Source organism: Euprymna scolopes, chromosome 19 (assembly GCF_053919585.1).
Source record: "Euprymna scolopes isolate OS-2025 chromosome 19, ASM5391958v1, whole genome shotgun sequence".
Classification (NCBI taxonomy): Eukaryota; Metazoa; Mollusca; class Cephalopoda; order Sepiida; family Sepiolidae; genus Euprymna; species Euprymna scolopes.
This window is the reverse complement of record NC_136500.1, coordinates 79,969,201-79,987,150: the sequence shown is the minus strand read 5'-3', so window position 1 is coordinate 79,987,150 and position 17,950 is coordinate 79,969,201. Positions and strand designations below refer to the sequence as shown.

The 17,950-nt window shown below is 32.6% G+C and overlaps 1 protein-coding gene across 3 annotated transcripts in view; it reads left to right on the top strand.

The window, feature by feature from the left end:
- Positions 1–17,950, top strand: part of LOC145239780 (carnitine O-palmitoyltransferase 2, mitochondrial-like) — an 85,769-nt gene that overhangs the window by 55,997 nt on the left and 11,822 nt on the right. For all 3 annotated transcript variants that reach the window (XM_080103254.1, XM_080103256.1, XM_080103255.1), the window contains 4 exons: positions 4,452–4,572; positions 6,135–6,334; positions 12,165–12,334; positions 16,621–16,846. In XM_080103254.1, coding sequence (XP_079959380.1) covers positions 4,452–4,572; positions 6,135–6,334; positions 12,165–12,334; positions 16,621–16,846 — 717 coding nt within the window. The remainder of the gene's footprint in view (positions 1–4,451; positions 4,573–6,134; positions 6,335–12,164; positions 12,335–16,620; positions 16,847–17,950) is intronic.

Here is a 17,950-nt window from a genome sequence, read left to right as displayed (position 1 = left end):
TTAAAAATGCTTTTAAGAGCTTTTTTGTGAATTCTCATCATATATGTACATAAGTAAAATTATATAAACCTCAGAAAAGGCCCTATGCTGATCGATCTATGTCTAGATGATGTCAATCATCTCATTACCAGTTCGATAACTGATTATTGAACCACTGAGGAAACGGTTAACCTTCAAAATGTAGATCCATGTACAGCCTTTTCTAATGTTTTTATCAAAGTACTTATAAAAGTTCTACTTATGTATTGAGAACTTTTGAAAAACTATATTTTTTAATTCAGTATATTTGAACTTGTTTAATTTCTATATATAGAGAGAGAGATAGAGAGTGCACACCTTATAGAAAAAAAAAAAACCTTTCCTTCTCGGATGCTGAATATTTTGCTATCTGCAATTAATAAGAAAAAAAGTTTTAACAAAAACAAAAATCTAAGTAAATTTTTGTTAAGTGTTGAGACATCATGTTGAATAAAGATGACGGTAAAAAAGCAGTGCGGAACCAATTGCCAGTAACAAAGATGGCGGCGAACTGATTGAATCCAAAATTCGACAATTTTTATAGTAACTTTGGAAGCTTTCCATTGGTTGGTTATTATAACTTGAGGTTATAAAAACGATCGTCGAAATCATTGGTGTGAAACCCTCCTATTTGGAGTCAAAAACATTTAACAATTTTAATAAAATATTTGCATCTTAAACATGATTTACAAGACATTTTGCTAATTTATTTAAAATTTTAATTAAATTTCCCCTCAAAATTTAGCTCTCTTAAGCAGTAACCATATATTTGGATCAGATGTATCATTACTTTTCATTAAGAAAAAAAACTTTGTTAATAATCTATATATATAAAAGTGTAAATGTATGTATGTATGTGTGTATGTTTGTGTGCCTGCTAAAAACTTTCGACAGACAGAACAAAAATTCACAAACTCGGTATCATATTGAAGCCCCATCCTTCGCTTGAAAAATTGACCAAAAACGTTCATTTTTTCACCCCGAAATCGACAATTTTCGACAGGGGGATCAACAAAAACGGTCCTCTCGTGATGACGACCGGTTCTACGCATGCGTCAGATGACGTCATGACCTGATTTACTTTAAATAGTTGAAAAACTGACTAAATTTCATGTACGTCGCGTTAGGTCAGTTGGTTAACACGTTGGTTCCTTATCTAAACCCGCTAGTCTATTATATAAAAGGCAAAATGTGTGTGTTTGTATGTCTCGCAAAAACTTCTGACAAACGTGCTGGAATGTGACGAAATCGGTATCTTCTCCCCCCACCCTAATCACCCTGCGCTACTACCACTGTTTTTTTGTTTTTTTTAACACCTCTCTCCACTTCTACCCCTGGAGTTCCTTACTACATCATCTCTACACACCCAGGCAATGCCGGGCACCCCCGCTAGTAATTAAATAAAAATGAGGTTTGGCAAAAATTAATATAAGTACATAGTAATATATAATTGCAACTTAACTCTCACAAACATAGAAATAATGATCTCAATATCACAAGATTAACAGTTTGGAGGTATACTATGAATAGATGTTAGAAACAAATGAATGTGAAAGAAACTATCGGTTGTTTCATAGTTCATTTTTAAATGGAATTGTTTTGAAGAAAAGATCCAAAGGAGGTAATTAGAAAGCGCATTCTTATATAATTCCCACCCCCCACCCACCAAACATAGCTGTTAGAAATTCAATGTTACAATAACAAAAAAAAATAAAGTAAAATAAAATAAATAATCATTTTTTTTTTTCTGCAAACCCCAGTGGTTGATTTGTTTTGTGATATTTTGGAAGGAAAAATAACTCTGTAGGAATAGTTTGATCCATTAAAATCAAAGATGGTGGCTTGTATAGTTTTTTTTCTTTCTATTTTTTCTTTTTTATTGTTTTGGTAAAATGTGTAAAAGTAAATCATGTTTTTTTGTTTTTGTTTTTTTCTGTAGCAGCACTGAAGAGAGGGGTATTATTTTGAAATAAATATCAATTTATCTGATACAAGATTTTTAGCTTTGTCAGAAACACCATCAATTTATAATTAATTACTCAAGAATTATATATGAAAGCATCTAATATATATTTATGATGCAGGATGTTAAAAAATATCAAAGACATTTGACGAAGATAACAGAAGATATAAAAAAAAATATATGAATCTTTATGGAAGTGGATAGAGAAAAAGAAAAAATGTCTCATGAAAACCATGAAGGGAGACAGATGGAAGGGGGGGGGGGTAGTCTGATTTCCTTTTTTTTTCTTGGTCAGGCAGTTTTGTACAGGCTAACTTTTGTGTTACTTAATGGATATATATATATATATAGTTCAAGTGTAATGATAGCATGAATTACAAAACCAATGTTTTCAAAAGTGCTTAATATGTGAATAGAGCTTTTAGAAATAAAATGATATAATCATTAGGAGGTACCAACACTGATTTACCTATGTTTTACACATCTCAACAGGTTCCTAAACTGAATTTTACAATAAAAAAAAATAAATAAAAATAACACTGTCTAAAAAATTCAGCAAAAAAGATCTAGTAGCCGAAAACTTAACCTCATTAAAGAGGTTCTTTAATTCTTTCATTATATTTGCTGAGCATGTGTACATTATATATATATATATATATATATATATATATTAGTATTGGGATGATGAATCTGAATCAGGAATAAAAAAATTGAAACCTGAAAAATTTGTGCATTTAACAGGTCAACCAATATTTACGAAACAGCCCTAAAAAATAGTGGATACAAAAATATCGATATCAAATATAAGCAACAAAACGCCAATAACTATAATAAAATTAAAAATAGAAGAAAAAGAACTATAATTTGGTATATGGCCCCATACAATCAAATGTTAAAAACAAAACTTGGCAAGAAATTTCTAGATCTTATTGAAAAACACTTTCCTGCAACCAACCCCTTACAAAAAATTTTCAATAAAAATACCTTAAAGTTATCCTACAGTTGTTGCGAAAATTTAGAGATGATAATTAAAGCACATAATAACAAAATACTAAATAAAAACAATGTAAACAACAACAAAATAAACAATAAAAAAAGTAAACACCATGACAAAAATAAAACTAACACTAGCAGAAATAATAATAATAATAAACCAACCCCGGACAAGAACAACCATACTATAAATAAAAATACTAATAACGAACAAGATAAATGCAACTGTAGACACCGCACACTTTGCCCAGTTCAAAATAAATGTCTAACTAAAAGGGTAGTTTATCAGGCAACAATATTTGCGAAAGAAAACCCGAATAACAAGAAATATTACGTAGGCATGACTTCCTTAGATTTCAAAACCCAATACTATGACCACAAAAGTACATTCAACAATAAAAAACACTGTATAAAAACAACACTAGCGAATAAATACTGGGAACTCAAAGAAGCGGACATTCGCCGGTAGTCGAATGAAAAATAATAAGAAAAGCTACTACGTATAGGCATCTAGACGACCCATGTAGATTATGCCTTCATGAAAAATTTGCTATCCTGTACTTTAAAGAACCCCAACATCTATTAAACTGTAGAAGAGAAATAGCAAATAACTGTGTTCACAAAATAAAATTTACTCTAGGATAGCGATACAAAATAGTTTTAAAACTAACAAAAACAATAGAAATAAACAAATAAATAAATTAAACAAACATGAATATACATAAACGATTACACATATATGTATGTGTATATATATGTATATATATGTGCATATATATATGTACACATATATATTTATATATAAACTAACAAAAAAAAAACCCACTAACCTAGTTTTAAAACAGATCCTTTGTCCGATAAAATGCATGCCCATTGGCTGATAGGAAGGGGCGCGGTGGATACGAGAAAGCTGATTGGCTAACTAAATCCGCAATAGAAGAGGACCATATAAAAACAATAAACAACTACAGAATTCGCGCATAAGCCTGAGGAATCCTAGAGTGGATGAAACGCCGAATATTCAGTGTAGCTTAATCGCCATATATATTTTATAAATTACTATATATATATATATATATATATATATATATATATACACACACATGCACACAGAAATACGTATGCATTGCTCTTTATTATAGAAGGGTTAGGGTTAGAAATTTATAAAGAATCGGAACTGGTAATTTAGAACAGAATCAATAATTGTATTGGAATCATCCCATCACCAATATATATATATATATATATATATACACACACACACACACATGCACACAGAAATACATATGCATTGCTCTTTACTATAGAAATGGCAAATTAATATATGAATTTTTCTATTATCAGAATCATCCCATCACCAATATATATATATATATATATATATACACACACACACACACACATGCACACAGAAATATGTACGCATTGCTCTTTATTATAGAAATGGCAAATTAATATGTGAATTTTCTATTTTCAGGTAATGAAGAAACTCTAAAAATGGTAGATAGTGCGACATTTGTGATTTCTTTAGATTGTCACTCTGTGGAGACACCAATGGAGATGATTGAAACATTTCTGCATGGAGATGGCACAAATAGGTAAAACATTTTATACTATGCTACACTTTATTTTGAATTAACAGGGCTACCTGGTGTTGCCCAAGATAGTAGTAAGATAATTTATTTTCGCCTGAGGCATATAAAAATTGCATAAAAAAAAAAAGAACAAAGCAAGGAGTTCCCTATTTCTCATTTGACGTTACATTTGCTGATTCACTTGTGAAATTATTTTTACTATTTTATTTCTCTCATCGGACCGCTGTTAGTTTGATGTCAAAGCTTCTGCTTCATATCTCTATTCAGAATCTGGGAAGAGTTCAAGCATTGGCTACTTGAATGGTTAAGGGTCTACGGGATCTTCCCTACAAATGTTGACTTTGGGAGCATAGTTTTATTCCCCCCTACAGTGCTGATGTTTACATCGTGATTTCATTTTCATCTACAATTTGACTGCCAAAATTCAATCATTTTCTGCAAAGCCAAAAACAGGAAAAAAAATTTTTTTCTACAAAACAACCAAACTAAACACCATGTATAAACATTTGAAGATATAAAGAACTTGAAGCAGAAAAACATTTTTTCCAAACTTACTGGATTCGGCATTAAATAACCTGGAAAGAGTTGATATGTCGTAAAACCAAACAACCATTATAATCTCCCTCCTGCATCAGAAAGAGGTCTGCAAAACTATTTCACTGCCAATTCCGCTTGAACCAGAGGAGGAGGAGGGACACTTTCTCAATCAAGATCCCTAGAGTTTCGAATGGGCTTAGATATGTCGTAAATGACGCAGCAATTTAAGAAGACAAAATTGGACAGCTGCTGAGCCACTGTGGAGGTACTTGTTTACATTAGTGATCTTTTGAACCAATACATTTCAGGTGAAAACATTATTACGTGCTTATGTGTCATGGCAAAATTAGTATACATTTTAAAAACTACAAAAAAAAAATGATCTAGTAGATGATGTGCTAGAAGTGTTTTAAATAAAAAAATTAGCCACAATTACATTCTCAGATAGTGTGTTTAAGGATGTTGAACCTTTAATTTAAATCAAAAGTTCCCTCCCTTGTTTGTCATATGTAATTAGTCGCACAACCCTTCCACATTAAAACATACGATAAAACTTGATAATTCAATAAATTCTATTTTTACTTCTAATTACTGGATCATTTTTCGTAAATTTGGAAATTTATATTAATTTCACTATAACACATAAGTACATAATGTTTTCACCTGAAATGCATTGTTTTAAAAAATTACATAAACAAGCACTGCCCTGGTGATGAATTATTTCCCTTGATTTTGTTTGTCTTTTCCAGAGTAAAACAAATTTTTCCAAGATAAAAGTTTTCTAATGAATTTTTACTCGAGACAAGATACACCTGAAGAAGGCCAAAGGTTACATTGACTGAAACATGAGAATAACACTGAAGATGAGAACAGTAGCTTGAACAATCCTTATGATACAAATTATTAATCCTTATCTCAAAAATTCAAGAAACTATTGTCTTGTATGTTTGTCATTTTAATCATCATTAACAATTATATGATGCCAAATAACAAGTAGATATTATGCCTTTTTTTTTATTTTTGTGCAGGTGGTTTGACAAGTCTATCAATCCAGTAATTTCCTCTGATGGACGTGCCAGCATCAACTTTGAGCACTCTTGGGGAGATGGAGTTGCTGTACTCCGTTACATTAATGAAACCGTCAAGGATTCGATAGAAAGGCCTGCGATCCACCCTGGTACTGAAGCATCGACTTTTGTTGACTCCTCCAAGTGTGTTCAACATCTTGGTTAGTATATATATGTATATCTCCTTATTTAAGAAGCTCTATGTAATTTCAGAGCATATAATGAATAAATGACAAATTATATATATATATATATATATATATATATATATATATATATATATATATAATTTATATTTTAAAAATTATATTTTAAAAACAATATGTATACCGCTCCCCATGTGGGGGTACCAAGTTTGTTAAAGGGAAAATTATTCCCAACTCGCATTTAGGTAAAAATACACTTTCGTAAATAATTGAATCCATTCAAAACGTATCGCAAAAACAAAAACGAATAATATATATACACACACACACACACACACACACACACATATATATATATATATAGTAAATTCCACTCCTTTTTTAATGTTTAATTTTCTACTGGAAATTTATTGGCAAAAAGATTTCCATCAATTTTTTTTTTTTCTGATAGTTTAATATATTTCTTGTAAAAAAAAAAAATGATCACCCCAAATTACAAATGGCACAGATGTAAAGTATTTTAAGAATGAACTGAATGAATTCAGAAATAAAGATAAAAGAATAAAACTACTTTCTAATGAAATATTTAATAGAATGTATGGGTTCTTTTAAAAAACAAGATAAAATATCATATTAAAAAAAATCACATAAATTGACCAAGCAGTTTTATTTTTAAATAAGAAAATCAAATTTTTAAGATCACCCTAGGAGCGACTGTCTTGCGTTGCCACTTTGAAAACAATCTCAATAAACACGGGTAGATAATTCAACAATAATTCAAATTTGTTATATTTTTGTTGTATTGCCTACGAATTCCCATTAATCGCTTAAAATGATTTTCTTTATAAAAATACAACTATTTGATCAATTTATGATTTTTGGAATATGATTTTTTTCTTTCATCATGGGTACATACATCATACAGAATTTTTTTTTTCTTTTTTCTTTTGCTATCTAATATAGAGGAAATACTGGACAAAAACTAGTGTGCATTTTTTTTTTTTTTTAACCAGGCAGTTACGGTTAGTGTGTTCGCTTAGTAATATATTCTGTTCATTGAAGATTGACCCACTTTAACTCTAATGACCTTGAGATTCATATTAATGCTCTGAAAGATATATTTACAATTTCTAAATAAATCTTAAGTTAAAAAAAAAAGGTAAATAGTTTTGTAGAGACCATGAAATAGACATACATTTATCACTTTTGTCTAAAGTGTCTTTAATTGCTCCTTTCAGTTTGTTGATAGTTATTTTCTTACAGTGTGGTTTACAGGGTTTTTGCTCATCTGCGACTTCTTAGAACGTAATTTTCAAATATTTTTATAATTTACATCACTGAAGAATGTATTTAGGCAATTAATTCCAATTTCAGTCATGTAAATTATTTCAAGTTGAAAGAATACGTATTTCAAGCTGGATTATTTTATTCTTTTCACTCGCAACTAAAATGTTCACTCTTTGTATAAGCAACTAAAATGTACACTCTTTGTATGAGCAACTAAAATGTTCACTCTTTGTATGAGCAACTAAAATGTTCACTCTTTGTATAAGCAACTAAAATGTTCACTCTTTGTATAAGCAACTAAAATGTTCACTCTTTGTATAAGCAACTAAAATGTTCACTCTTTGTATAAGCAACTAAAATGTTCACTCTTTGTATAAGCAACTAAAATGTTCACTCTTTGTATAAGCAACTAAAATGTTCACTCTTTGTATAAGCAACTAAAATGTTCACTCTTTGTATAAGCAACTAAAATGTACACTCTTTGTATAAGCAACTAAAATGTACGCTCTTTGTATAAGCAACTAAAATGTTCACTCTTTGTATAAGCAACTAAAATGTTCACTCTCTGTATAAGCAGCAGAATTCCTTCTTGTTTTTTCACCACAAACAGAAAACGTTCAAATGACAAAAGTTTTTTGTTTTTTTTTAGGAAATAGTCTGCTCCTTCAGCGCCTATATTTGCATAATCGCCCTTGTTATGTATCTTAATGGTTTTAGGTTTACGTACCACTGTTTCCTTGCAGTAGGCGCATGATAACCGTGGCCGCTTATTTCACTGTCTCTCTACATCATTACCACATATTCTCTTATTTAATCTTGATTTAAATGTTTTTGAAAGAATTAAAAAAGATCAGCATTAAGTTTGATCTTAAAATATTTTGCTATTAATCACATGACCTTTTTAAAGATTGAATTTTCCTTGTTTCATTAAATGAAAGTAAAGAAAGGACATTCTAGCTTGAAGAAATCAGTCTTTTTATAATTGACTGAAGTATTTTTTTTAATGTGTAGCCAAATTATGTTTATATGAATAAAAGTTTATTACCAGTGTGTGTGTGTGTGTGTATATATATATATATATATATATATATATATATATATATTGATTGTATCATTATTGTTTCCTAGATGTAGATCCACTGAAATTCCAGTGTTTATCAAAGAGTGCTCAATGACAAGCAGAACCTAATTATAGTGTATTTATTTATACAAACATTATTGGTTGTGTATGTACATACATATTTCTGCTGTAACCCCTAAAGAGAAACAGTGTCTTCCGGCCAGATGTTTTTCTATGTTTACAAGAAAAAAATCTGGCCTGAAGACACATTTCACTTAAGGGATTGCAGCAGAAACATGTATACATATATGTAGCCAATAATATTTGTGTAAATAAATACACTATATATATATTTGTAAAAACAAGACAACAAAAAATTAGAGCATCACATTGTATATTCCTTTTGATTCAATTGTTTCGAGATTATTCAGACAATTTCAAACTTTGTTATTTAAAAAATATTCCAGAATAGCCTTGCTTCAGACAGTTAAAAAAAAAAAACACTGATTAATACATATCTGAACAGATTTCGATTTGTTATTCACGATACCAAGCGGTTGAACTTACTGGTTCGGAATGTGACAAAATTGGTATCGTTTTAAAGCATGGTCTCTTGGACAACAAATATTGAAAAATTGGCCAAAAGCATTAATTCTTTCATGCTCGACTAGACCATTTCTTTTACAACGAGAGGTCGGTTTTTGCATCAATATTTTCACAATATTTTCGATTGACTACCCTTAATTCCAAAGCTCAGGACTTCTGGTTTTGCAATAGACACATCATCTCAGACAGTAGGTTTTTTCTTTTTACACCTTCTTTTCCTCCTTCACGTTACGGGTTCAAGCCTACCTGCCTACTACCACTTTTTTTTCTTCTTTAAACACCTATCTCAACCCGGGCTGCCTACAGTTGTTTTGACCCCCCCCCCCGATCCCTTTATTACACCATTTCTCCACACCCGGGCAACGCCGGGTACCCCTGCTAGTAAATACTAAAGTCAAAATATAGAAGTTTAAACACTTACAACTAGGAGATTTTCGTGAATCGATACGGATTAAATAACCAGATTTATCTCCCTTTGAACACAGGAATTTAAGAATCGTTATTGAAGAGATAAATAAAGGAAATTTGAATGATTATACAGCGATAAAATTATAAAAATAAATTTTAAATTCTTGACTTAACGAGTATGGAATGTAGATTAATTTTTGATTTGTTAAAAAAAACTTTTTAGACTAATCTCTTAATTACAATTTCTTCTTACGGAATAAAACATTAAGTAAAATCAATCAGAAGATCGTAGATAAAAACAAAAGATCCGAAACTTTCTGATATTGAATTAGAATATAGCTGAGACATATAAATTTAATCGAGGATTTGAAGGTGTCGTCCAGTACTTTGAAAATAGATAAATTAAATAATTTAGGAAAAAAATTTACTTAGGTTAGAAACTCACGGTGGATTATAGTAGTATAAAGATAGATAATTAGTTGAAACATAAATTTAAAAAAAATAGGAATACAAAAAAAGGGGTATTCTTAAATTTCATAGCAATTGGTAAATGATTAAACTAAAAAATCTGAGGGGAGGTAGGTATTTTTTTAACCGTCTGAAGAGAGGTAATTCTGGAATATTTTTAAATAACAAAGTTTCAAATTGTCCAGATGGTTTCGAAAGAATTGTAACAATGAGAAAAAAATACACAATATTGTGTATTTATGATGCTCTAATTTATTTGTTGTCTTGTTTTTGTGAAAATTGTATATGAATGCTCGATTATAGAAGCGGATAATCATGAAACTTAATATTTGAGTTAATTTGATTTGACTTAAATTTTTATTGCTATATGTACATTGCCGATTGTTGACGTATTTTAATATATTAAATTTTTGGTTAAAAATTATTTAAAGCCATATTCCAAATAAATAGTTCACACATTAGCATTCAAGTTCTTTACAACTGTCTCCAGATGATGTTTATCTTTAGTTATAGTAAACGACACAAAATTAATTACAACAAGGTCCTTCATCTGTCTTTAATTTTTACTTCATCCCACAAGGGTAATTGATTTCCTTTTTCCTCCATATGCGGTCAGCAATACCTGATTTTTCAATTTTTCCACATATTATGGCTTTCCGATGTTCTTCTCACTTTTGTATATCTTTCCACATTTGCATGAAATACTCACAGTTTTTAGACGTTTTCTATGGTCAGCTCAAGCACACTGTCCTGATGATTACGTATCCTCTGAATTTTTTTAGACAAATCACGTTGTGGTATAAAGTGGCTCTTTGGTTTACTTTTGGTAGCCTCGTAACTCTCGTTTTCTTTATTTTGTCGTTTAGTCCTCACATTCTATGGGCGGTGTTTCTGATAAAGGGGGAAGAATTGTTTCTTGGGGTCAGAACCTATACTTTGACTTTGAAGCATTTTTAGCTTCTTACATCAAGTGGCTTCATGCCTTGTCTGATGCGATTTCCATAAATAAAAAAAAAAAATGTTTTGAGGTAATTTCTTTTCATGTGTGATGCAGATTTCTTTCAAATGTCATACTTTCTGCAGGGAGTTTTTAGGTTGTCCATCTCTTCTTGGTATGTATTGCTACATGTTGCCTTCATTCGATGCTGTAGATATATTAAAATCAAGATGAGAATGATAGTAGTTTGAATCATCCACATCATTGATCATAATCTCAAAAATGTTGAAAATATGTCTGCGATTATTTAAATAAAATATGGCAAAAACGTTTGGCAGGGAGAGTGTCTCAGTTTGTCCATGTTGTGGGGATGTTTCTGAAACGGATGTTACATCCTGGCTACAGAAACTATCTCCGCAGGTATCAGACACAATAAAATGATAAGTACGTCTGCATCAGATGATTGATATGTTGTCGGCTGTGTCTGCTGATGTGTCTTCTCTTCAAGCTCTCTGTCGGCGACATTACTGTCAGGACCGCTGTATGAAATGAACAACAGGCACATTTTCTTATAAAATTTAAGGAGTTTTTGTTCTTAGAACTTAAAAATTGATCTAAGCTGAACGACATCTAAAATCCAACTGAATTCTTCTCTCGTCGAAAAACATGAGAGAGATACAGAGGGAGATAGATAGATATTAATAACAAAAAGTCTAAAATGTTATTTTCTTTTTCAAATCCTGATGTCAGCCAAGTAGGTTTGACCTTTTGCATCTGTGTCCTCTGATTACATTGACACCAGCGAGGTTTTATAAACATTTGTCAGCCTCAGCCAAGCTGATGGGTGCTGACATTTCAAAATGAAAACAGCACTGACTTCATTTTACTTGTCTCCCTCCAAAAAGACGAGGCAGTTTGGGAAGAAAGCTTTTAAATGTGGGGAGCTTAAAAGCTCCCACCAGAAAAGGGTTGTTCGTCATTGTGCCAAAAAAGTTTTAAAATTAAAAAAAAAAAAAAACAAGATTTGAATTTTTTAACTTTCAAAACCAAAATAATTGACATAATTTTCAACATTTCAGATTTCAATTTAGATTCAAAAATGAAAGACGCGATTTTGAAAGCCAAGGCTAGATTTGATGATGTCACTGGAACATTGGAGAAGGATTTTCTGGATTATAAGGGATTCAATAAATCTTATGTGAAAGGAAAGAAACTCAGTCCCGATTCTGTGATGCAGTTGGCCATCCAGGTAACAATTTCTCATTTGATATTTCTCTGAACTTTTTATTTTTATTAATCGACACTTATGAGTTGTGGCTCTCAAAAGATTAATCGTCTTTGACCTATAGTGTCTCCAATGAATTCTGAAGTTCTGCTGGCACCATTTTGTTTTCAAAGGGGGATTTTGTTGATTTGACCACACTACATACTGCAATGCAGGAGAGTTCATTCACGAAGCAATAGCTCCAGAAGACACTCGGGAGGCCAGTTTAAGATGTGGTTACCTCAGATCCACAGTATTCACCGCTGCTCCCTGGACTGGCTATCTATAACTATCTTAACTGCTGTGAACCATTGTTTATGGTCTGCATTCATCCAGAATCCTATGTGCTCTATCGAAGGAGCCAACTTAACCCATCTTGGATGAATGCTGTCAAAATCAAGTAAAGACAAAGTCAAGAAAGCTGCTGTAAATTATTCTGGTTTTGGATTTGTCACCATGATGATTAAAACTAGGCAGAACTGTTTTAGTCAGCTGAGAAGAAGCCCCACGATATTGTGCTCAGCAGACAAGCAATTCTAGGAAACAAACTTTGTTCATGGAAGTTCCATTTAGTTTTAGGTACATAGTGAGAGAAAGGAAAATTATTGACAGCAGTTGTAACTAGGCGGGTTTTTGTTAATGTTTTACGGAGAGGGTGGACCAAAGATTGAAGCTCAATCGAGAACCTACCATGAAAATAATGATAGTGCAAGGAAAGACTAGCAAGGTCTCTTATGTAAGAAAGTGGCTGTAGGTAAAAGAATAGGACATCCCCCCCCCCCCCCACTAAATTTCGAAGTCTGGTTTGTACTCTGTCAAAGCAGGAAAAGGTGCTCTGAGCAACACCTCCCTGGATGCGGCAACAGTACTCCATCTTAGAATGCATTTGACTCTTACAAAGGTAGAGGAAGGCATCAGGCATGAGATATCTTCTGGAGTGATAGAATGATCCAACCATTTTTCCATCGACTTTAGCAGCAGATGTAATGCAAGTTTTCCATTTCAAGTCTGAAGTGAAAGTCAGTTCCAGAAGCTTATCAAAGCAAGGGGCTTCTTCAAGGAAAGACAGTGCCATTCATTTCAATTGGAACAAAATGAGTATCCATGCATTAGTGGTGAAAGGAGAGAAGCTTGATTTTAAATGCATTAAAGGTAATCAGCCACCTTTCTCCCTGTTGCGCGTGTTCCAGGTTAGAAGAGAGAAAATCAGAAAGATCTTTATCATTAATGCGGTTCTGGATATGACCTTAAACTATATCCGATGGTGAGGCCCCAGCTTGCGGGCTTTGGGGAGTGTGAAGCCACCCTTTAATTGTCATTGCTCCCAGGTCCACTATGACCCGGAATGGTAGTACCTGTTAGGGTCCCAACTATGGGTTAAATAGAAACTGACTTGAAAAAAATATATATATTCTACTAAAAATATGTTTCTTCAAAATAACTGGATTCGGCATTAAATAACCTGAAAAGGGTTGATATGCTGCAAAACAAAAAAAACCAACAACCTATCATTAATGCTCTTCAAAGTATTGCTATAGATAGTGGTGTCATCTGCATAAATGTTCACAAATGATTTGAGAGATCATTAATGTAAATTGGGTCCGGAATGCTGGCCTTGATACGATGTGCTTCTGATTTCTGTCCATCAACCACTACTAATATAAACCTAAGAATTTGATGATTGAGAGGATATTTTCAGATATTCCATAGCTAGCAAGTTTTTCTTATTTTTTTATTCACCCAAAGCAAGGCATTTTGCCACTTGGACATAATGTGCTACTATTTGTGATCATGTTTGCAGTGATACTATGTAGAGTGTTCAGAATTGCATTTAAATTTATGCATACTAATATAATCAGGGAAGAAGGAAAGTGGAAAAGAATTCCAAAATCCAGCAGTTTGAGGAGGAAAACTATTTAACTGAATGGCTCTCTCCTTGAATAAAATCCCCTGCTTTGGTAAGCTTCTATTATTGATTCTAACTTTAGACTTGAAATTGAAGACTTGCATCAAAGTTTGTGAAGTAAATCTTTAGGCAAAACCATATTAAAGGCCTTTAATATGTCAAACTATTGAACTATTACTTCAGAAATGAAGCCTCACTGATTTTGTGTGATATTACAGTCAACACATCAGCTGTTGAGCTTGGGGGGCAAAATCCATATTACTTGTTATTGAGTAGGCCGTTTCTGTTCAGATGATTGGCGACTTGTTGGTTTATCACAGATGCACATGAGACTAGTCTGTACTAAGATGCAGAAGACCAGTTTCCAGTATTTTTAAATACTGTGTAGATTGACAGTTTTCCAAGATGATGAGAAGCATTTCTCCTTTAAACAGTGATTGAACAGTTTTGTTAGCACAGGAGTTAGTTCTGGTTGCAACTTCTTAAGCAGTGTTCTACACCTACTAACCCAAGAACTCTCATCCATTCTTTCAATGTGGACATTCAAAGTCTAATTTTTTGCACACATCTTCCTATACTGCTCAGTTTTAATATTCCTGAGGTCATCAGAAAAAAGTCTGTCTTTAAGACTGGCATTACACATCCATCATATCATTCTCATGTCATTTCTTTCCATGCAATGCATAGATAGGCAGGTAGATATACAAGACAAGCAGATAGTAGATATTAAAAAAGAAAAAAAACTCTATCAAAACTGAAACATGAAAATTAGAAAATGATAGAAACATTGGAAAATTAAAAAAAAAAATTTTCTATTAGAAATATAAGAGAAAAATATTTTTTTTTCATGTGGTTCTCATTTTTCCTCCTTTAAGCAATGATTGAACAGCTTTATAAGATTGCAACTTCTTAGTCACTATTATTATAAATAATGTTATAAGGACCAGTCGCTTTGCTGACATCAGGGTTTCTTGATAAGTTTGACAACATCCCGGACACAAATGTGGATATCACTCGGTGTTTTCAATCAGAACTTCAGGTGTGTTGAAAAGAGTAGAATTTGATGCAAAGTTTTTTGCAAAAAGTGTGGATTTATCAGATACTGTGGAAATGGCCTCTGATTCATTGATGATGGTTGGAATAGAGGTCACAAATCTGTTCAGAGCCCTGTGTTATACACCAAAACTTGTGGAAACCAAACAGCTGCTGAACCACTCCAGATTTAACGGATTGGGCATATGATTTTCTCACATTTGTTAAAAATTTTTTGCAGTGGTTTTGATTGCAGAATATCTAATTTGTTGAAAGCAATTGAGATGGTGCTTTTTGTGAGCAATGGTGATGGTGCTGGCAGTTTAGTTTCAATTGGAATTTCTTCAAGGTTACACGGCACGGTCCAAATCAGCCGTTGAGTATCGATACACGTTGAGATGGAGAGGGACTTCAGAAGTCTTGTTGCACTTCTTTTTTTTTATCTTCAACTGAGTGATTGGAAGATCCCAGTGAAGACAGAACAATGGAGAAGCACAGTTCAGGACAAGTTGTCAGAAAAGGTGAAAAAGACTTGCAAAATGTCAGTCGGTATCGAGTACATAAATAGTTTTGTCTAGAATCTGTGTTAGATCATAAGCAAGGTAAAAGTCATGACAAAACCTCCCATCCTCATCAATCTTGTTATGAGTGAATTACTCGTTTAACATTATGAACATTAAAGTTACCACAGACATGAATGTTTGCATAGCATCTTGTGAATTAAAAGATTTTCTCAATACAGTAACCCCATCGGTGAGGATACAATAGGAGGAGCAAAGATGAAAGTGGTTCTGTGCATAATTGCAACATGGAAACAGATAAAATACAACATTCGGGGCCCTGTCGGTGGGGCATTAGAATACGCCAACTGCCCCCCTGCAGAGGGTAAAAGTCCCTCAATGGGGGTTCTGGATATGACCTTAAACTATATCCAGTGGTGAGGTCCCAGCTTGTGGGCTTTGGGGAGTGTGGAGCCATCCTTTAATTACCATTGCTCCCAGGTCCACTCTGACCCGGAGTGGTAGTACCTGTTAGGGTCCCAACTATGGGTTAAATAGAAACCGATGTGAAAACAACAAATATATTCTATTAAAAAAAATTTTCTTCAAAGTCTTTGGATTCAGCATTAAATAACCTGAAAAGGGTTGATATGCCGTAAAACAAAAACAACCAACCAACCAACAACATTGGGGCTACTTTATCGTCTTCTGAGTAAATTTTTATCACCGTTTTACTACACGACAACTGTATTTTATTTTTTGCCAAATTAATTGAATTGAATATTTTATTTTTCAACATCTGAATTTAATTTTCCTCTCTGACTATTTAACAGATGGCCTACTACAAACTCAGTTCTGGTAAACGTGCTGCCACCTACGAGTCTTGCAGTACGTCCGCCTACAAACATGGTCGAACAGAAACTGTAAGGTCGGGCACCTTAGCTACAAGAAAAGCTTGTGAGGCAATTTTTAATTCTCCAGCCTCTGTTGCGGAAATGTCTGCAACTCTTCAAGATTGTTCGAAAGCACATTTTCAGTTAACCAAAGAAGCTGCAATGGGTAAGTTCATTTGTCCTTTTCCTTTTCTTTTTTTTCTTTTCTTTTTTTTAAACACTATTTCTAACCTTTAGTAGAACGATTGAACTTTCTTGACTGAAACAATTTCACATTTCTGCATTTTTCTTTTTTTTTTTTTTTTTTTTTTTTTTTGAGAGATGAGAATGATTATTTGGATTTTTTGGGTTACAGTTCTCATTTTGAGTGTTATTTTCACAATGTTTTGGTTGATGTAACCTCCGACCTCTTTCAGGTGTATTGTGTCAAAGTCTGGAATTTTTCTGTCGAACATAGAAATCAACACAGAATTTCAAACAGAACCCTTTAATCCATGGAAGTAGAATACACTCATTCTGTCAGCCATGATTGGGTAGATGTCCCAAATAATTCGCAATTGTATTCTTTTGAGTGTTGCCTTTCATAGAGGATTTTACTTCTAACTTTAAGAGGAGTGTAACTTTACAACTGAATTTTATTAAGTACTTTATCCACTATGCCATGGCTTTGTGCAGATTCCCGAGTTTGACAGAAAGATTCCAGAGTTCAATCGGATACGCCTGAAGAAGGTTAAGACTTACATCGACCAAAACGTTGTGAAAGTTTCCAGAGTTTTACAAGATATGCCTGAAAAAGGTCAGAGGTTACATTGACTGAAACATTGTGAAAATACCACTCAAGATGAGAGCAGTAGTGCGAAGAATCCAAGTAATACGAATGGAGCAATTTCATTTTGGTTTGTTTGGTTTTTGTATTGGCATCACTACGGCATTATTTCTTTTTTTACCTTAAAAAAAATAACAATAATGAGAAAGATGTACATTGTATAAATTTGTAGATTAACTCATTCTGTTAAATCCCCACCACCTCCACACGAGATTCTACTTTTATTATGTGTGAACATCCTGAAAAAAATGAGAGGGTGGAGGGTAAAAAAAAAACAGTTTATTAGCTACTAGCAGGCTGCTCAGCATTGCCTGATTGTAAGATACACTTGAATATGATATTTTAATTCATGCAGATTACATATTTATTATTATAAAGACAATTCTTAATCAATTATCATATTAAACCTAATATGTAGTAGTGAGATCAAAACTAAAAAAAATA